The following is a 21,981-nucleotide window of genomic DNA, read 5'->3' as shown; positions in this document are numbered from 1 at the left end:
ACAAATATTTGGTAGCAAATTACATATTCCTCCTCCTATTTCAGTTATGCAGCACCCAGCAAGTAGCTCATTCATCAGAGTGACGTCCCATTCCATAGCTCAGGCTTTTTACTTTTAGAAATGTTGTGCCATCACATGTGGAGCTAACTAAATGACAGAGGGAATTTCAGCCATTTGCCCAACTGAAGACTGGAAACAGAAGTTTGTTTTTGTTTCCTTTAAGGAATATATGCCGTGTTTAAAGTAAGGTTAATAATACATAATACTACTAAGTTCACATGAATGTTCTTTGTACATTCACATTAGTAGGTAAAGGTAAAATTGCCTAGGACTTAAAGTGGCAGTAAACGCCTTTAGTGCCATGAGTTGGGCTTGTGCTGAACATACTTTTTGCCTAGTGTTTAAATTATTGAACTAAACAGGGTAAACCGTTCTAGTCCCACCCACCGCTTGAGTCACAGACTCTCTTCCCCACTCCCTGTAAATTGCTATCAAAGCGCACTAGTCAGCATATATTAGAATTAAGTCTTTTTGGGGACGTGTGAAGCTATTCAATGTCTGTTTTCCTGCAGGAAATGTTAAGAGATTTAAACCTTGGTGAAATGAAATGTGGCTTGCCAGTGTTGGCTGTGTCCCTTGCTCTGGAAGGAAAAGCCAGCCACCGGGAAATGACATCCAAGCTTCTCTCACATCTCTGCGGGACTCTACTTAGCAACGAGGATGTGGAACGATCATTTGACAAACTCCTTCAGGAGCTGCCGGAACTGGTTTTGGATACTCCCCGAGCACCACAGGTTTGAATTACCTGGGAGTGGGGGCAGAATTCAGTGAAAAATACAACATTGTTTGTTGTTAGGAATTAAGGAAAATATGGATTTTTAAAAATAAAATTAAATCATTTCAATTGCATTTGCTCACATTGTTATCTTTACAGTTGGTGGGCCAGTTTATTGCCAGAGCTGTTGGAGATGAGATCCTGAGCTCCACTTACTTAGAGGCCTACAGAGGGATAGTGGACTGCGTTCATTCTCGGTATGTTATTCCTTAAGTGACCAATCCAGGACAATATTATTCATTGGTTCATCAATCAAAGAAAATATTATCTCTATATATCGATAAACCTCCCACAGCCAACAAACAGAACTGTTTTTTTCAATTAAATCAAATAGAGAAAATATTTTAACTGGACCAACGATGAATAAGAGAGGGCATACAATGTATTATTGTTTAGGCTGTCAGAATCTGTAGCTTCTCTTCTTCATTATCCTCACGGGCAGATACGGCGCATCGCTGTATTCGATTTTCAAACATATTGGATGTTGTTGTGTAGAAGAACGGAGCACCGTAGAGCCAAGATATAAAGTTAAAAAATTCTTAATTTATTGTATATCCATTTAAAAATCACAGCAGCATATCTCTCATAAGGGCTGCCCGCTTAATGCGTTTCGTGGCTCCCTGCCACTTCATCAAACATATTGGATGGACAAACCAAAATGTACCCACTGTACAAAAATCTGTTGGGTTGCTCTTACCAACATACATATGCCATAACCAAAAAATGTCATGGTACTTGTATGGTCAGCTTTACCCAAATAACCTGTGTTACTTAAAATATTGAATATTCTACTAAGGAACAGTAGAAGCAAAAAAAGATGAATGTAGCTTTTGTAAAAGGGGTTGTTTCCCTTTAAATGAACTGTTAGTATGATGTAGAGAGAGATATTTTGAGATAATTTGCTACTGATTTTCATTTTTTATTATTTGAGTATTTTGCTTTTTATTCAGCAGCTCTACAGTTTGCAATTTCAGCAATTTGGTTTCCAGGGTCCAATTTATCCTAGCAACCGTGCACTGATTTAATTGGAATATGAATAGGAGAGTCCTGAATAGTAAGATGAGTAATAAAAAGTAGCAATAACAATACATTTGTAACTTTACAGAGCATTTGTTTTTAGATTGGGTCATTGACCCCGATTTGAAAGCCGGAAAGAATCGGAAGAAAAAGGCAAATAATAAAAAAGCTATAAAAAATAAAGACTAATTGAAAAGTTGGCCATTCTATAACATATTAAAAGGTAACTAAAAGGTGAACCACCCAGTGAGGATAAAAAACACTGGAAAATCAGTGTTCTTGCCTCCTCTTAAATAATCCATTGCCTGCAACCCACCCTTCATCTATAGGCCTCACAGCATAGTGCAGAGTAGAACATTTTGTTGCAGCATTGCATGCCATGAACCCTGGTTGCTTCCTCGCCTCTAAACCATGTAAGCATTTGCTTCCATTTATTGTTTCAATACATAATCTATATTTCATTTACTTACTCCAGTGCTGCACTGGATCGGGCAGCAGTGTTGCTGCGGATGACAAAGGTCGGAAGAAGAATAGACAGCGTTTGGGGGACTGGCGGGGGACAGCAGCCAGTTAAGAAGCTGGTTAAAGAGGTAAAGTATTCATTAACATGGAACCCTAGCTTAAAGGGCATGTAAAGGCAAAAATATAAAATCCCATTTTTACTTTATTTTAATGAAAAAGAAAGCTATCTACAATATACTTTTATTAGAAAATTGTACCGTTTTTATAAGAAACCTGACTGTATGCAGTGAAATTTTCCCTTCATTTACTGCTGTGGATAGGAATTGTCAGATTGTCCCTAACTGCTCTGCAGGGAAACAATCATACTTATGAACAGCAGGGGGAGCCCCCGCCTTACTTCCCAGCCATGCAGAACTCAAGCAGCTTTGTTTGTGACGATCCCTAAGCAGCCAAGACCACACTGAGCATGTGCACAGTCTTAGTCTTGCAAAGATGTATAATAAAGTTACAAGATGGTGACCCCCTGTAGCCAACTTTGAAAGCATAAATTATTTGTTTGATTAGGCTTGTGGTGCAGTAAGTTCATGTTTATATTTAGTATAAAAAATACAGCATTTCTTGCCTTATTGTATTTTAGACTTTACATGCCCTTTAAATACATTTCTATGTGAGCTTTTTATAATGTTTAGGAGTTCACGAATGCAAATAAAATGAAGTGTTAAATACACGGGAAATCAGTGTGTCTATATTGCCACTTTCATAGACTGTATTATTTGTATAGGCAGGAATACAGGTCTGTGTTCACTCCTGATTTACAGACTCGCTGCCATTTTTGGGGTCTATTTTATACTGACACACCCCTGGTTGCTAGGCTGCTATTTCCAAAAATTCACTGGCATTCAGGACTGATTCAAGCATGGATAAATCCTTGCATGGTTATTTGCAGTTTGTGCAACGTTTAAGGGGTTGTTCCCCTTTGTCGAGCAGACAAAATTGTGATTGTGGAATCCATTAAACACTCCCCACACAGAGTAAATTGACGTGTCATCACATTAGCATAATTATTCACAATTAAACCCAACTGGTGCAAACAAAAAAGAAATAAATTACAATGAAAGAATATCAAATTGCTAGGTTGGAAACGAATTAGTTAACCTTATTACACAAAATACTTTGATTTATTTTACTGGAAAAAGGAGTCCTCCAATAAATTGTGCAGTCCAAGGATATGCAAGCCATTTATCCAACGAAGTAAGGAAAACACTTTATGAAAGTGCAACAATGTCTGCACCATAAGAAAATGTAGTTCCTGATACAAGTAGCAAAAAACTGCTACATAATATAATTCCTTAAACAACAGAACTGCAACATAAGGGAAAGAGATTAAGTTGTCAATTTTTATCTTACCCTACAGGAGGGGAAGGAGAATGGAAACATTTTTTGTCTATCCCTGTACAAAATTCCATGCAGCATGGTTATCTGAAAAAAGTGGATAAACAAGTTAGTTACATAAATTCACAGATAGCTCGACATATTAAAATCTTTTAACCCTTTTGGGTGCCTGGATTGTAGCAACCAAATCCAATAACATTCACACTGCAGTAATAATTTTTTGATAACGATGGCAAATACTGGAAAAAAGTTTCATCTAAATTTTGATATTCTATGTCCTTGATTAAAGAAATGTTTTGCCAGCAGTGTCTCCTTTTTGGGTTTTTCAAGAACCTTCCCCGTACCTTTATGATCTGATTGTGTTTCAGAAGTTAGGGGCGCTAGTCCCGTATGGTCGATTTGTGTTCATTAAGGGGCAGATTTATCAAGGGTCGAATTCCGAAGTAAAAAATACTTCGAAATTCGACCATTGAATTAAAACACAGAATTTAGCCATCGAGCGATCGAATTAAAATCGGTCGATTCGACTGATTTTAGCGTACGATCGAACAACTTTACTTCGATGTTTAAAGACTTAGACAATGGTTGTATAAGGTCCCCATACAAGAAGTTTTAGGCAACGCACTCTTCGGATCACCCAAGGAATCGCTCAGTCTTCAAATTGCTGGTAAAAGACTTTAGTTTTATTGAAGATTTAACATTTTAACAAACTGTGTAATCCTGCGCCATGAGGTCTGACGCGTTTCGTGTCACTGCACTTCATCAGAGGAAGTGCAGTGACACGAAACGCGTCAGACCTCATGGCGCAGGATTACACAGTTTGTTAAAATGTTAAATCTTCAATAAAACTAAAGTCTTTTACCAGCAATTTGAAGACTGAGCGATTCCTTGGGTGATCCGAAGAGTGCGTTGCCTAAAACTTCTTGTGTGTGCAACTTTGCGTTCTCCCTTAGCGACAGACTCAGGGCGGCTGCACCTGGGTCACAACGGAGTCCGGGTAAGATCTCACATTTCTAATCCTTTTGGGAATTGTATCCAGTGAACTAGCGAGGGGTCCGGGGCATGGTGCACCCGGACCAACGATCCTTAAGGGTGAGCTGGAATCGGCATTTTGAATGGAAACATGAAATAGTTTAATTTATAATGCCTTCCCGTACTTGTTGATTTACCATAGGACCCGTAGTGTGAATTATTCCTAAGATTCCAAAAAGTGACGCTGGAAAATTGTTTGGTATAAGGTCCCCATAGGCTAATATAGCACTTCGGCAGGTTTAATTTGGCAAAGTATTGAAGTCGAAGTTTTTTTTAAAGAGACAGTACTTCGATTATCGAATGGTCGAATATTCAAACTATTTTTACTTCGAATCGAAGTCGTAGTATCCTATTCGATGGTCGAAGTATTCAAAAAATTACTTAGAATTTCGAATTTTTTTACTTCGAAAATTCCCTCGAATTCACTTCGACCCTTGATAAATCTGCACCTTAGTCTCCCTTTCATAGCTCTACTGGTTTGGCCTACATATACAAAACTCACATTGGCATTTGATGGAATAAATAACCTCCTTGCTATCACAAGTAAAAAATCCTTTAATATCCTGTTTTGAGCCATATTGGGGACGTACCACACTATTCCCAGGCTATTCTCACACAAGAATGACAGGATGTGTTTGGGAGGCGTCGAGGAGCATTAGCTCCATGGTCTTCTGTGCTTGCATTTTTCTAGGAATATATTGGTGAAGAAGCTCCCAAACCGCCCCTATGCATCCCACTAACCATGATTTCAGACTGTAAAGTGCCAGTACTGGTGACATCACATGGCTCCGAACATTATTAGCAATTAAACGGTTGTTCACCTTCCAACACTTTTTTCTCCAATTCAGTTTGTTGCAGCCAGTCCACCAGAAATAGACTTTTTCCAATGACTTTCTATTTTCTATGTGTGAATATTTTTTCTAATATTGAAGTTTAACGGTTCATTTTCCACCTTCTTGTGCATTTCTGAAGTGTTGGGGGGAGGGTCAGCGACTCTCAGCGAATCCCTGGGTTTCATTAAAGGCAGCTGTTATTATTGCTACTATAGTTGCTAATATTCCACATAATTATAAATGAATTAAATGTAGCAAATTGATGCAATTAAATGTAACCATTCAGAATCTCCACCTGGATCACTGAGCTGCCAGACTAAAATACCAGTGACCGGAATGTTAATGGGGTGGCTCACCTTTAACTTAATTTTTAGAATGGCTAATTCTAAGCAACTTTTAATTTGGTCTTCATTATTTATTTTTTTATAGTTTTTTTTCTTCTGACTCTTTCCCACTTTTAAATGGGGGTCACTGACCCCAACTAAAAAACAAATACTCTGTAAGGCTACTAGGGATGCACCGAATCCACTATTTTGGATTCGGCCGAACCCCCGAATCCTTCGTGAAAGATTCGGCCGAATACCGAACCGAATCCGGACCCTAATTTGCATATGCAAATTAGGGGTGGGAAGGCGAAACATTTTTTACTTCCTTGTTTTCTGACAAAAAGTCACACGATTTCCCTCCCCGCCGTTAATTTGCATATGTAAGTTTGGATTCGGTTCAGCTGGGCAGAAGGATTCGGCCGAATCCTGCTGAAAAAGGCCGAATCCTGGCCAATCCCGAACGGAATCCTGGATTCGGTGCATCCCTAAAGGCTACACATTTATTGTTATTGCTACTTTTTATTCCTCATCTTTCTATTTAGGCTTCTCCTATTCATATTCCAGTCTCTGATTCAAATCGGTGCATAGTTGCTAGGGTAAATTGGAAAAAGAAACACAAATCATAAAAAATGAAAACCAATTGCAAATTGTCTCAGAATATCACTACATCATACTAAAAGTTAACTCAAAGATGAACATCCCCTTTAAAGGAGAAGGAAAGGTTAAAATTAAGTAAGCTTTATCAGAAAGGTCTATATAAATACACCAGTAACCCCTCAAAGTAATGCTGCTCTGAGTCCTCTGTCAAAAGAAACAGCACATTTCTTTCCTTCTATTGTGTACTCATGGGCTTCTGTATCAGACTAACTGTTTTCAGCTTAAACCTCCAGGGCTAGGGCTTGAGCATGCTCAGTTTGCTCCTCCCTCCCTCCTCCCATCCCTGCTGTAATCTGAGCTGAGAGCTGTAAGTGAGCAGGGAGAGACTCAGGCAGGAAGTGATGTCACACCAAGCTAATATGGCAGCTGCTATCCTAAACAAACAGAGACAGTGTCTAGAGCTATTTACTCAGGTATGGTAAAGCATTCTGCAGAATAAATATAGCATTCTAGCTTGCACTAGTGTGGCTAATCTGTTGGCAATAAAGTGTCTAAAAGCTTTCCTTCTCCTTTAAAATTTGTACTTCAAAAAAAATGGAAAGTATTTGAAAAAAGTCATTATTTCTGCTGAACAATCTTTTAAAGTATCAGTTTACTTGTTCTGTACATACTTCCTGTCTTGTTTTAATAAAAAAAATATTTTGTTTTATTTCTTTTTTGAGAGAAACTGGGAAATTGAAACTAATCCATGTTTGGTTCTTGCGAGGTAGACTATTGCCGCTGCACAGATAAACCCCTGCACACAGGTGTTCAGCACAAGCCCTATTAGTTAAACAAGGTGCAACCGTTTCATGGTCTTCTCCTCCTTTACTTATTCATGGTATTATGTGGAATAAAATGATTTGATGAAACATACAAAGGAAAAGCCGAAACAAGTGTCAGGGGTGCAGGATTGGTTTATATAAACTCAAGGCAACATAGTTTCCCTTTCAAGGTTATGTGAATCCTTGCACTGACCCTGTGTGCAGTGAGGAAGACATAAAGGGAGATAATTCTTCCAATAACGATATAAAGATTATAGAAAGGTTCAGCTCATTTGTATTTCAGGTTACAGTCTCCCAGTGAGAAATTGACAGGGGCATTTCTTTGGGACAGGTTTGTACCCCACTGAGTGATAGAGATGTGTAACCAAACTCTGCAGCAAGTCACAGGGCAGTAGAATGCGCTGACCATGCCTTTAAGCTGCACTCCACACTGTAATGTAACTTTCTTGCCGTGACAGATTGACATGCTGCTGAAAGAGTACGTGCTTTCTGGAGATGTCGTCGAAGCCGAACGGTGCCTGCAGGAGCTCGAAGTTCCTCACTTTCACCATGAATTAGTTTACGAAGTAAGAAAGTCTCTCTTTTTAACCCTTACATCCACTTAAACACATATCTTGTTTTATTTTACTCTTGCACCCCCCTTTTTTTAATGTTACAATTAATAGTGTTTATTTAGATGTAATGTATTCTTATTCCCAGCCCAAGAGGGTTAATATGCAGTTTCCCCTCCCGTTGCTGCTATAACCCCTCTGGTGCTTCTGGGAAGGTTCCACTAGATGTTGGAACATATTTCCTGGGAGTTGCTTCCGTTCAACCACAAGCTGGGCACTGATGTTGGGGATCAGTGGGGGTTCCAATTCATATCACGGCTTCAGTTGGGTTGAGGTCAGGTTCTTCCCATCTCTGCAAATGCATTATTGTGCTGAAACAGAAAAGCCCCCTCCCCCAAATTGTCAGGAATGTCATTGTAGGTTTAAGATTTCATTGGAACCAGGGGACCAAACCATGGAAACGGCCCCAGCCCATTATTCTTCCTCCACCAAATAACTGTGTCCTACATGAATAATGTATTTTCAAATCAACATTCACGCCATAATCCCTTTAATATTCCGTTTTTTTGTTCAATTCAGTGCTTGCTACATCTTACACTAATACACAACCCACCTGACTAATACAGGTAACTTCATGCATTATTGTTTTGACAGGCAATACTGATGGTTTTGGAAGCAACTGGGAACAGCGCATACACAATGATGCTAAGTTTGCTGGAAGCCTTGTGGAAGTCAGGTGTTATAACACTGGACCAAATGAAAAGGGTAAGTCTGCCCTCTACTGATGATTAAGTGAACACTCCAGAAATAAGGTCACTGCTAGTGAAATTTGTTTTATCATCAGATATATGCAACTCCTTAGGGGCAAATTCACTAAGATTCGTAGTTGCGCCAGGCGTAGTCTCGCCAGCGCTCCGCAAATTCACTAAAATCCGAAGTTGCGCACAGGGGTAGCGTAAGGTTGCGAAGTTGCGCTAGCATTGATTCGCCAAGCGAAGTTACGCTACCGATGGTTAATTTGCATACGGCTCCAAATTCAAATTTCAATGGAGGAATACGTAGAATCACTACAAATGCCTGGGAAACCTTCAAAACATCAAATAAAAATTTTTTTTTGCCCTACACATGTGCCCACTGTATAGTTAAGTTGCCATGATTTAGGAAATATAGGGGGGAAGGAGGGGAGCCCCAAAAATTTTTTCGATCTTTTTCAGCCTATCACCCATAATATAGAAAAAACACCAGCGTTTTTTGGGACTTAGAAACAATTTGAACTTTTTTTGAAGCAATCCCTATCTACTCTATTGCGCTTCGCCGGGTCTGAGGTGGCGAAGGAAGTCTATCGTAAAAGGTAGCGTTCAGTACAATGCGCGCGTTAGTGAATTTGCGTAGTTACGTCCGTAGCGAAAATTCGCCAGACGTAAGGGCTCGAAGTAACACTAGCGAATTTCCGCCAGCGTTCGTTAGTGAATTTGCGAAGTAACGAAAATGCCCAACGCTAGCGAAATTGACGCTAGCGTTAGGCGCTTCGGCGCTTAGTGAATTTGCCCCTTAGAGCTTTGGGAACCTTTATAAGGCTTCCTAGCCCATTTGCCTGTGCCAGCTTGTGAGTTAGGGGTTCAGCATATTCCTTCCTGCTGTATCTTGGGCATTGTGCAAACTGTATTAACAAACATGCAAGAGAATGGAACACAAAACTCATTCATAGCAAGCAGCTTATAGAGCAGGAAACACTGCACTGTGCCTGAATGACTGGCACTGCTATATAGGAACAGTAATAATAATAAAAATGAATAGAAAGAAACAAAGGGAACCTTTCCTTCTGGTAGAGAGTTGCTTGCATGCAGATTCATTCATGTCCGTGCTTACGGCTGTGTGTCATACTGATCAACTGGACAGTATTTCATGCTCCCCGTCTATCCAGTTGCCACAACTTAATGGTATCTCTGTTTATATTTTAGGGCTATGACCGAATATATCAGGAAATTCCTGACATTAACTTGGATGTACCCAACGCTTATTCTGTACTGGAGCGATTTGTGGAGGATTGTTTTAAAGCTGGAATTATTTCCAAACAAATAAGAGACCTCTGTCCTTGCAGGTGACTTACTCATCCAATCATTATTCTTATACAAGCATCTTAATGTACATACGTGTTTTACTATGGTCTCTTTAAAGGGGTCCTCCACATTTATTAACCTAATTCAATAAAATGTTATTGCCCAATATCCATTCATTCCTCATTCTCACTGGGTTTATAGTTCTGTGTAACTGTCATTGTGTCTGTCCCTTTCTCTTCTCTGCACTGCTGCCTCTGACTCCTGATACAACTTCCCAATATCCATTCATTCCTCATTCTCACTGGGTTTATAGTTCTGTGTAACTGTCATTGTGTCTGTCCCTTTCTCTTCTCTGCACTGCTGCTTCTGACTCCTGATACAACTTCCCAATATCCATTCATTCCTCATTCTCACTGGGTTTATAGTTCTGTGTAACTGTCATTGTGTCTGTCCCTTTCTCTTCTCTGCACTGCTGCTTCTGACTCCTGATACAACTTCCCAATATCCATTCATTCCTCATTCTCACTGGGTTTATAGTTCTGTGTAACTGTCATTGTGTCTGTCCCTTTCTCTGCACTGCTGCCTCTGACTCCTGATACAACTTCCCAATATCCATTCATTCCTCATTCTCACTGGGTTTATAGTTCTGTGTAACTGTCATTGTGTCTGTCCCTTTCTCTGCACTGCTGCTTCTGACTCCTGATACAACTTCCCAATATCCATTCATTCCTCATTCTCACTGGGTTTATAGTTCTGTGTAACTGTCATTGTGTCTGTCCCTTTCTCTGCACTGCTGCCTCTGACTCCTGATACAACTTCCCAATATCCAATCATCCCTCTTACTGGTGTTCTATTTATGTGTAAATGCAATAGCTATTGAAAGCTGTGTCTGTCTTTTCTATTTTCCTTTCCGGTTCTGAAACAATGTAGCAGAAGTCAGTTCACCTCTAGGTCTGTTAAAGGGGTTGTTTACTTTTGAATTAACTTTTAGTAAACTTTTAGTGAAATATTCTTATTTGTGGGTTTTTAGTTATTTAGCAGCTATCCAGTTTGCAGTTTCAGCAATCTGGTTGCTAGGGTCCAAATTCCCATAGTAACCATGCATTGGTTTGAATAAGAGACTGGAATATCAATGAGAGGCCGGACTAGAAAAATGAGTAATAAAAAGTAGCAATAATAATATATTTGTTGCCTTTTTTGATGGGGTCAGTGCTCCCCATTTGAAAGCTGGAAGGAGTCAGAAGAAGGCAAATAATTATAAAATTATAAAAGAAATAAATAATGTAGACCAATTGATAAGTTGCCGTTGGCCGTTCTATAATATACTAAAAGTTAACCTAATGGAGACTCACTCCTTTAATCAACAGGTTTCTGCTACATAGTTTCAGGAGTGAGAACCAGCATTGCAGAGAATATTATCATCTAGCCATATACTGCTTTCAGTAGCAATTTATATTTACACCTATCTTTAAAACCAACGAAAATGTGTTATGAATGTACATTTGGAAGTTGTTTAGAATGACATGTTCTTTCACTGTGTCGTTTTTGGGTGCACTTCCCCTTTAAGGCTTAAATTTATATGGGATATGTTTCCACAGTTGTCTTATTTCCGTCCCTGAAAATTAAAGGGAATATTAGTCGGCCAGAAAGTCTCAGATATTGTTTATTTGCTTCCATACATGTCCTTTAATATTATATAACTAAGATACACTCTCTCCTGATGCAGATTCTCTATTCGCTTGGCATCTATAACCAGGCTGCCTCTTGGTTCTCTTCTTACCTCTCTAACCGATCATTCACTGTCTCCTATGATAACAAAACCTCATCTCCAGTTCCACTTAATGTGGGGGTGCCGCAAGGCTCTGTACTTGGGCCGCTGTTGTTCTCCCTGTACTCTCTGTCTTTGGGAGATCTCATCCGATCATTTGGCTTTAATTATCATCTGTATGCTGATGTACCCCAATATATTTATCCACCCCTTCATTAACAGCTGAAACAGAGGCTCAGATCTCTTAACTGCCTCCTGGTTATCTCAAATTGGATGAACCAGCACCACCTCAAACTCAACCTAACACTGAACTTATCATCTTTCCACCTAAGTCTGGTCCTACTCCCCTACAGGCCCCTCCGCTGCTGAAGTCCTTATCATGGCTTCCTATAAAACAAAGAATAACTTATAAACTCCTCCTCATAACCTTCCCTTCATTCCTCTGCACCTCACTTCATCTCATCTCTTGTCTCTCTATATGTTCCTGCCCAAAACCTCCGCTCCTCTCAGAGCAACCGCTTGGTTGTACCCCCACTACTACTGCTGTTTCCCGTATCAAACCCTTCTCTCTTGTGACTCCTTATATTTGGAATGTCATTCCTGAATCTCTCAGGAGAGAATCCTCCTTCAATGTTTTTAAAACAAAACTCAAAGACTCCCTCTGGGAGCACCTGGATTAGGATTAGGATGAACTGGCACTTATATAACAGTGTAACAAACTGTAACCCACAGCACCTTAATACCCCTCTGAATTGTGTCTGTATGTTACCCTCCCATTTAGACTGTAAGCTCTACGGGGTAGGGTCCTCTAGCCTTTTGTTTCCATGACACTGAGCACTTCATCTGTATTGTAATTATATTTTATATTTATGTGAATTGTATTTCTAATAATGCACTTATTGTTACTTTTTATTCCAATGACCCCTTGTTTGTTACTACTAATTTATTGTTTTGCTGTACAGTGCTTTGCCCTCAAGGAGCGCTATACAAATAAAAATATACATATATACATAAGAGCTTGTGCACACTCACTGGGGCTCATTTATCAACACTGGGCAAATTTGCCCATGGGCAGTTACCCAGAGCAACCAATCAGTGATTAGCTTTTTAAAGTCAGCTGCAAGTAGAACACCGAATACAACAATCTGATTGGTTGCCATGGGTTATTGCCCATGGGCAAATTTGCCCAGTGTTGATAAATGACCCCCACTGTGTTTATGTAGCTGAGGGATTTCCTGTAGAAAACCCAAATTCGTAATTGTCCCCCCACAGATTTCTGTGAAAGTCCCCAGTAAAGCTGCTTATTGGGCCATCTGCCCAGCGAGCATTAAATAAATCCCTTCCCACTGCTCATCAGACGTCATTATGAATATGCTCTACTTATTCCTTAAAGCACATAGTAAATAGAGACATGATGATAAAGCAATTGTTTATACGGAAATCCCTCAGCTACATATACACATATACACTTATCTCCCCGAACTGCTTTCCCCTGTCTTACACCTGCTAGAGTAATAAAATGTTTGCAGCATGGCACTTGCGGTGCTTCGTTTTGCAAAGTCTCACGAGGAAACTTCGGGTGACTTCGAAAAACGAAGCGCGAGTGCCATGCTGCAAATATTTTATTACTCTAGCAGGCGGAAGACAGGGGGAAGCAGTTTGGGGACATTCGTAGCCATAATGAAGAGGCGATTAGACACCGGGCGACTAAATCTCCCCAAATCTCACAGTGTGACATTACCCTTAAAGGGGAACTCCACAGTGAAAGAACATGTCATTCTCAACAACTTCCAAATGTACACATTTTCTTTGGTTTTAAAGCTAAGCGTAAATGTAAATTGCTACTGAAAGCCGTATATTCTCTACACTGATGGTTCTCACTCCTGAAACTTTGTAGCAGAAACCTGTTGGTTAAATGATTGAGTTAACTTTTAGTATGTTATAGAACGGACACTTTTTTTTATAGTTTTATAATTATTTGCCTTTTTCTTCTTTTATATGGGGTCACTCAGAATCTATACAGAGGTTTGATGTGCTACACTGTGTTTCTGCACTGCGTGTACAGATCATGAGAATTAGTAGGGTGGGAACTGGCAACACCAAACTGGACTGAAATTTCCTTTTGTTCCAGTAAATAAAATATACCGTATATACTCGAGTATAAGCCGAGTTTTTCAGCCCCCAAAATATGCTGAAAAACTCTACCTCGGCTTATACTCGGGTCAAGCGCAAAGACGGTCGCGGGCATCCAAGGATAGTCACCGGCGTCCAAGAATAGTCTCCAAGATTATTTGCCGGCGTCCAAGAATGGTCGCCGGCATCCATAAACGAGACGCCAGCACCTCCAATGGGAGCAGAAACCCTCCATTTTTTTGATTGAAACTTACCAGAAGCTGCTGCATTTCTCACCCTAGGCTTATACTCGAGTCAATAAGCTTTCCCAGTTTTTGGAGGTAAAATTAGGTACCTCGGCTTATACTCAGGACGGCTTATACTCGAGTATATACGGTAGTCAGAGACATTTCTACATATCTAACCCTAAATGATTTCATTGTGGTTTTGTTCTCGTTGCAGAGGAAGAAAGCGGTTTGTAAGTGAAGGAGACGGCGGGCGCCTGAAAAGTGAGAGTTACTAACGAGGGGCAGCCTCCGTCTCCCATGAGTATGATGATGATGATGATGAAGAAGGATTTTGGGAGCAGTTTTATACTCACAAGATGTAAATGTCATGGATAACAGAGCTTTTCAATAAGCGGATTTGATATGTCACAGATTCAGGGTCAGTGATTTGAGCATTTAGATAGAAAGCTGCTCACCCCATACAGGAGAATTAGTATAAGCTGCCCCCTCTGAAGTGCCATTTGCTTCTATTCTAATCATTCCATGCTCTGCACTGGCGTACATCACTCTGACTCTCGCTGTAAAATCACTGATTAACACAAAGCTTTATTATACCACGGGGAACCCAGGTGCCTCCAGGCTGCTAGTTGTAGTTCAACAACAACTAGGAGGCCGCCGGTTGTGCATATCTGATTTTTAACCTTTTCCATGCCAGCTGCTTTTCAAACCTTGATTTGGAAGCGGATACAAATTCCTGTACCGCTCTCCACGCGCTCTATTGTTTTGTTGAGGTCAATGAAAAAGGGGGGAGACGGGAATGAATCTTTTGTTCAGAATATGGTGGCTGGAACATCTATTTTTCTACAAAAACCAAATAACTGGAAAATCTAAGTTCTGCTGTGAATGCAAATAAAAACAAATAAATATTGCGAGTGAAGCAGGAGGTCGCTCAGTGTTATTTGTTATTTATATTTTTGAAGGGGGTACATGTAAACTCAGGGGGCTGTTCCTGCTGAATTGGGATCAAGAGGGAAATACGTATGTCTATAAATATTCTGGATCAGCACTGGATCTCAGAGACTGTATGCAGACTTATATAGGGGCTGATCCTGCTCTACATAGTTACCCACAGTCATGCCACTGATCTGCTAGTAAAATTCTGATACTAGGCAAATAAACTGCTTTTATATTCATTTTATATTCCATGAACATGTCACACTTTATTATAAAGAATTACAATTAATCCAGAGAACAGAATCAGAAATGAAGCCATAGTGTTCCATTAGGGTCACACGTTACACTGGTACAAACACCGCTTTCTTACACTGACAATCCTTCCTAACCCAAAAAAAGCCCAGTCACCGGCTCAACAGCAGCAACCTTCTATTTTCTGTCTTGTTAAAAGGGCATCTGACCCTTCCTTGAAGCGATCGAATCTGCCAGTACAGCTGCTTCCCACAGCTCTTACTGTAACAACTACAGTATATTCTTTCCTCTAATCTGATTGTATCCATTGTCTCTGCAGGGAGGATCTACTAATAAAGCATCAAAGAGTTAATTGTATAGTCCTCTTATATTTAAATATAGTGATCATATCCCCCTTATATATTTATTAGGGATGCACTGAATCCAGGATTTGCTCTTGTTCAGCAGGATTCGGATTCGACCGAATCCTTCTGTCCGGCCGAACCAAATCCTAATTTGCATATGCAAATTAGGGGTGAGGAGGGAAATTACGTGACTTTTTGCCACAAAACAAGGAAGTAAATTTTGTTCCCCTTTCCACCCCTGATTTGCATATGCAAATTAGGGTTTGGATTTGGTTCAGTATTCAGCCGAATCTTTCATAAAGGATTTGGGGGTTCGGCTGAATACAAAATAGTGGATTTGGTGCATCCCTAATATTTATATATATTTATAGTGATCATAACCCCTTATATATTGATTATATCCTCTTATATATGTGTAGATATAGTGATAGTATCCCTTTATATATAGTGATCATATCCCCTTATATATTTATATATAGTGATCATATCCCCCTTATATATTTATATATAGTGATCATATCCCCTTATATATTTATATATAGTGATCATATCCCCCTTATATATTTATATATAGTGATCATATCCCCTTATATATTTATATATAGTGATCATATCCCCTTATATATTTATATAGTGATCATATCCCCTTATATATTTATATATAGTGATCATATCCCCTTATATATTTATATATAGTGATCATATCCCCCTTATATATTTATATATAGTGATCATATCCCTCTTATATATTTATATATAGTGATCATATCCCCTTATATATTTATATATATAGTGATCATATCCCCCTTATATATTTATATATAGTGATCATATCCCCTTATATATAGTGATCATATCCCCCTTATATATTTATATATAGTGATCATATCCCCTTATATATTTATATATAGTGATCATATCCCCTTATATATTTATATATAGTGATCATATCCCCCTTATATATTTATATATAGTGATCATATCCCCCTGAACGGTCTCTTCTCCAGTGTAACCAATTTTGTTGCCCTTCCCTGGACTCTCGCTAGTTCTATAATGATACAATACACACTGTATAGAAAGAATAAAGCAGATGCTGCTGTCGGTAATAACAATTTAATACAATAAAAGTAATATACCACAAGCACTGGGAAGATTATAAAGTGATGGTTAATAAACAGTGTAACTAGTATGAGTGTAAGGATTACAATATAGAGTTAGAGAGCAGCCAATAGCTTTATACAAAGAAATATCGTCAGATTTAAATTCAAGGAGTTTAGATTTCAAGTCTGGAGACATGGGGTGGAATATCTTCCCTATAGTGTACATCAGTGCATGTGTTAGTGCTGCTGTGGAATATCTTCCCTATAGTGTACATCAGTGCATGTGTTAGTGCTGCTGACAGTTAGTGGTGGCAGTTGAGGTGCTGCTCTCCCAGCAGTCACTCTGGCCCAGGGGGCGGGTCACTCGCTTCTTTTTCCTGCCGCCGAATCGCCTCCTGGGCCTCTCTCTGCATTTTCTCCAGTTTTTCAAGGGTAACAGATTTCAGGGGTAAGATTTTGGGTTTGCACAGCACCATTGTGGGAACATCCTCCACACACAGCTGCCCTGGGGAAAGATGATAAAAACAATGTAAAGAAATCCAATATACAGACACTCACCTCTTTTATATTTTAGCCACGTACTGAGCATTAGATTGTAAGCTCTTCCTTACATAATTCACATTATAACTACTCAAGTGACTCATCCTCAACTATTCCAATAGAGATGTAAGTCAAACACTGACGTCCCTTCCCACCTACACGCAGAGCCGTGTGTAATAAACAGGTTTAATCTCAACAGACACCGAGGTTTCATTAAACATTTACAGAACTCATTATTATTATTATTATATATAACCAAAAATGTTATAAAATATAAATATTCACACAATGAGCAGATCTCAGGTCTGTACCTTGCTTGGGCAGCACCTCCCGAAACATCGACTTCACCTCAGGCATTACCTCTGCTTCTGTGGGACAAAAACATCATTTTATTAGGGGTTCCATGTTACATACGTGTCTCATCTGCACCAGCCTAACGGGACAATCACTAATGACAATTTTCTAACTGATTTAATAAATTATACAATATCTTTATATCACTTACATATTCTGCAGAACTGTACAGGGATTATACACAATTCCCATCAGTTCCTGTCCCACTGAGCTTACAATCGAAGGTCCATATCACTTTCCCTTCAGTCCGCGACCCAGTGAGCTTACAATCTAAGGTCCCTATCCCATTCCCATCAGTCCCTGCCCCAGTGAGTTTACAATCTAAGGTCCCTATCACATTCCCATCAGTCCCTGTCCCATTGAGCTTACAATCTAAGGTCCCTATCACATTCCCATCAGTCCCTGTCTCAGTGAGCTTACAATCTAAGGTCCCTATCACATTCCCATCAGTCCCTGCCCCAGTGAGCTTACAATCTAAGGTCCCTATCCCATTCCCATCAGTCCCTGCCCCAGTGAGTTTACAATCTAAGGTCCCTATCACATCCCCATCAGTCTCTGCCCCAGTGAGCTTACAATCTAAGGTCCCTATCACATTCCCATCAGTCTCTGCCCCAGTGATCTTACAATCTAAGGTCCCTATCACATTCCCATCAGTCCCTGCCCCAGTGAGTTTACAATCTAAGGTCCCTATCACATCCCCATCAGTCTCTGCCCCAGTGAGCTTACAATCTAAGGTCCCTATCACATTCCCATCAGTCTCTGCCCCAGTGAGCTTACAATCTAAGGTCCCTATCTTATTCCCATCAGTCCGTGACCCAGTAAGCTTACAATCGGATATAAAGTTCCTATCACATTCGCTCAGCCACTCTCAGGCTCCTTACCCAGTAATCCCGAAGCTCCGGCTCTACTCTGAGTCTCTGCCCGTTCCCTTTATTCCCGGTATTTTCGGCCTAAGTGACACAGAACACAGGCAAAGCAGACACGTTACCTAGCAACCAATTACGCTGCACGTAAGAGCGTGCCCTCCCGTGAGGCATTGTGGGATATGTAGGCTACACGCCAATTCCGCGACTATTCGTTACTTACTTACACGTGGTGCCCTAGTGCGCTATTAGGTCGTCCTTTGTTGCGACACGAAGAGCCCCACGCGGATCTGCACTGCCCGAGGTACCGAAAGCCAGGAACGTCCGTCTGTCATTGATTTACACGGACAATAAAGTTAGTTGATAGAAAGGTGTGGGGAAGGAACCACGCCTATCTCCTTTGCCTCCCTCCCCTGGGCGGAGCTGCGGCTGCTCATGTGACAGGAGGGCGGGGCTGTCGTGGAGGAGGAGGAGGAAGATGGCGGCGGCGCTAAGAGTGGAGAGACGGAGAGCGGAATAACAACAACAGCTGGACGGTACGTGCAGGGCGGGCCCGGGACTCGATTATACAGGAGCCCAGCGGGGATCATAGCTCGATACTGTCAGTCCTATTGGCTGCTCTTGTGTTCCTCACAATCTGCCTGTGACACAATTCTCCTGTCCCTGGGCCCACACTCCGGCCTTCTGTCTGTAGCGCCGCGCTGTGCATTGTGGGAATGGCTATGTGTATTGGATTATTATTATATATATGTGTGTGTATTATATATGTGTGCATTGTATTATATATATATATGTGTGTGTATTATATATGTGTGCATTGTATTATATATATATATATATATGTGTATGAGCTGTACTGTGTGTAATTGTAGGCTATTTAGAGTGTGAGCTCTTTGGCATCGACTCTCTGTATTTACAAGGATTACTGGTTTGTTACTTTATATTCTCTGAATTATCTCATGTGCAGCTCTGTGTGTGTTATATATATATATATAATGTGTGTGTATAGAATGTAGATACAGTAGAACCCCCATTTTACAGGGGACCAGAAACAAATTATGTAAATTCCAGGAAAATGTAAAATCAGGGAAATGTGTTCTACTTAATATACAGGTGGGACCACAAGACAACTATGTAAAATGAGGTGAAATTAAAATCAGGGCATGTAAAATGGGGGTTCTATTGTTTTATATATATGTATATATGTGTGTATATAATGTATATAGTGAATAAAGTCCCCCCTCTTGTAAAATATAAGGATATTATAAGTCACAGAGGAGTTTCATGACCATATAAAAGTACGAGGCCGAAGGCTGAGTGTATTTATACAGGTCATGGAACTCCGAGGTAACTTCTAATATCCTCATATTTTACAACAGGGGGTACTTTATTTATTATAATACACAAGTTTCAGTGAGTCATGTGACAGAAATGACATCACTACTCACCATGGCTTTTGTGTATTGTGTGTATATATATATATATGTTATATGTAATGTGTATGTATAGATTGTGTATTGGGAGCATACAGGGGACTATATAAATACAAGACATGATGTGTGTATAGAGCAGTGATCCACAACCAGTGACTCGCAGGTAACATGTTGCTCTTAATGGTATTAATGCAGGTGATTATATTTCAATTCCAGGCTTGGGGCAAGTTTTGGTGCATAAAAACCAGATGTACTGCCAAACAGTCTCCTATAGGCTACAGGTCCATATAGAGCAGGGATCCCCCAACCTTTTTTACCCGTGAGCCAAATTCGATTGTAAAAGGAGTTGGGGGAGCAACACAAACATGAAAAATATTCTTGGGGTGCCGAATAAGTGCTGTGATTGGCCATTTAGTAGCCCCTATGTGGATTGTCAACCTACATTGAGACTCTGTTTGGCACCTGATTTTTATACAACTAAAACTTGTCTCCAAGTCTGGAATTCAATAATAATCACCTGCTTTGAGGCCACTGGGAGCAACATCCAAGGGTTTGGGGAGCAAAGCGAGTTACTGGTTGGGGATCACTGATATAGAGGTTACCAGTAACCAATCACAGCTCTTGTTTAGCACCCCTGCAACTTTCCTCATGATTGTGTTGCTCCTCAACTCTTATTTGAATGTTGCTCATGGGGAAAAAAGATTGGGTATTCCTGATATAGAATTTATATTAGAATATATAGTGTGTGTGTGTGTAATATTAGGGATCTAGTTGTTGGCACTGCTTGTTATTGCCTAAGGAAGCCTGGGCAGGTTGAATATATTTGTGCTACAGGAATAGCCTCCCATATTGTTTATTAGCTGATGAGTGATCTAGAGGTAACCTACCTTGTCTCCTGCTGTGGTCCTCTTGTTCTATTAAAGGGCCAGGAACCATTAAATATTGTCATTAAAGACGTTGTTTACCTTTAAATTAACTGTTAGTAGGATGTAGAGAGAGATATTCTGAGACAATTTCTGATTGGTTTTCATTTTTTATTATTTGTGGTTTTTGACTTATTTGGCTTTTTATTCAGCAGCTCTCCAGTTTGCAATTTCAGCCATTTGGTTGCTAGGGACCAAATTCCCCTAGCAACCATGCACTGATTTGAATAAGAGACTAGAATATGAATAGGAGAGGCCTGAATAGAAAGATGAGTAATAACAAGTAGCAATAACAATACATTTGTAGCCTTACAGAGTATTTGTTTTGTTTGTTTTTTAGATGGGGTCAGTGACCCCTATTTGAAAGCTTAAACTGGTCACACACCCCTCTTAACCCATTATATTTGGCTGGTGGTAACCACAGGAAAGTCCATACATACAGGAGAGCAGTTCCAGTCTAAGTTCTGGCTAATTTGGATAAGAATCACAATAGTAAAAGTGGTGGTTCACAAATAATAAAAAATGAAAACCAATTACTAATTGTCTCTGAATATCCCTCTGTACATCATACTAACAGTTAATTTAAAGGGGAACAACCACTTAAGAGTGCAAGAGACAGATAGTAGTGTAAGTAACTGTACAGCCTATAGGTCATGTGATGCTGCCGCACGCTTTCTGGTACTGGTGCTGTGATCCAGAGAATAAAGTCGCCTCATGAGTTGTTTGGACAGAACATTTCTCACTGCTTTTAGCACTTACAGGATATAAAATGGCAGAGCCCAATGGGGCAGAGAAGTTAATGAGTGGTTCAATATACAGGGTTCTGCCCAGGCCAAGCCCACCAGTAGAACATTAGTGTTGCATTAGTGTTGCATTAGTGTTGCATTAGTGTTGCATTAGTGCTCTCCACTTATAAAAGGCACACTTGGGATCTGACTTTTATTCTTATGGGGGGATCCAGGAAGCCATCCCTTTAACTCTTTCCTGTTCACTCAGTGTAATATTCTATTCCTCCGGGTTTATTCCACTCTGGGCTTTTTCTCCACCACAGGAGAGCAATGTGGAACCCGTGAGCTTCATTAACGGCCTTGGTTTCTCAAGGATTTAACCCTCTCAGTGCTGGCAGTGCTATCAGGATAAAGACTTCACTTTGATCTATATAGCACGTGTGAGTCCTGCTGT

General features: G+C 40.0%; 2 protein-coding genes and 1 long non-coding RNA gene across 10 annotated transcripts in view; 2 read left to right on the top strand and 1 right to left on the bottom strand.

Annotated features, from left to right (window-relative positions):
• Positions 1-14,973, top strand: part of pdcd4.L (programmed cell death 4 L homeolog) — a 29,538-nt gene extending 14,565 nt beyond the window's left edge. For all 5 annotated transcript variants that reach the window (XM_041568379.1, XM_018224310.2, XM_018224309.2 and 2 more), the window contains 7 exon segments: positions 573-794; positions 935-1,032; positions 2,328-2,442; positions 7,777-7,884; positions 8,524-8,634; positions 9,831-9,970; positions 14,272-14,973. In XM_041568379.1, coding sequence (XP_041424313.1) covers positions 573-794; positions 935-1,032; positions 2,328-2,442; positions 7,777-7,884; positions 8,524-8,634; positions 9,831-9,970; positions 14,272-14,332 — 855 coding nt within the window. In that variant the 3' untranslated portion in view covers positions 14,333-14,973.
• Positions 14,974-16,683: 1,710 nt separating this feature from the next.
• bbip1.L lies at positions 16,684-18,809 on the bottom strand. Of its 3 annotated transcripts, none has more exons than XR_001932166.2 (4): positions 18,667-18,809; positions 18,462-18,530; positions 17,538-17,594; positions 16,684-17,191 (listed from the first exon to the last, which is right to left on the bottom strand). It is a non-coding gene; the product is annotated as a BBSome interacting protein 1 L homeolog (long non-coding RNA). The 3 variants fall into 3 exon arrangements; XR_001932167.2 differs by having other exon boundaries at positions 18,671-18,802; XR_001932165.2 differs by lacking the exon at positions 18,667-18,809 and having other exon boundaries at positions 18,462-18,614.
• A 20-nt stretch (positions 18,810-18,829) lies between these two features.
• Positions 18,830-21,981, top strand: part of shoc2.L (SHOC2 leucine-rich repeat scaffold protein L homeolog) — a 19,996-nt gene continuing 16,844 nt past the window's right edge. The window contains exon 1 of one of the 2 annotated variants that reach the window (XM_041570098.1): positions 18,830-18,979. The gene's annotated coding sequence lies outside the window, so the exon portion shown is untranslated. Of the gene's footprint in view, positions 18,980-19,031; positions 19,170-21,981 lie in introns of those variants that run through there. The other variant, XM_041570099.1, reaches the window with a different exon arrangement.

Source organism: Xenopus laevis, chromosome 7L (genome assembly GCF_017654675.1).
Source record: "Xenopus laevis strain J_2021 chromosome 7L, Xenopus_laevis_v10.1, whole genome shotgun sequence".
Classification (NCBI taxonomy): Eukaryota; Metazoa; Chordata; class Amphibia; order Anura; family Pipidae; genus Xenopus; species Xenopus laevis.
This window is presented reverse-complemented; position numbering and strand designations above follow the sequence as displayed.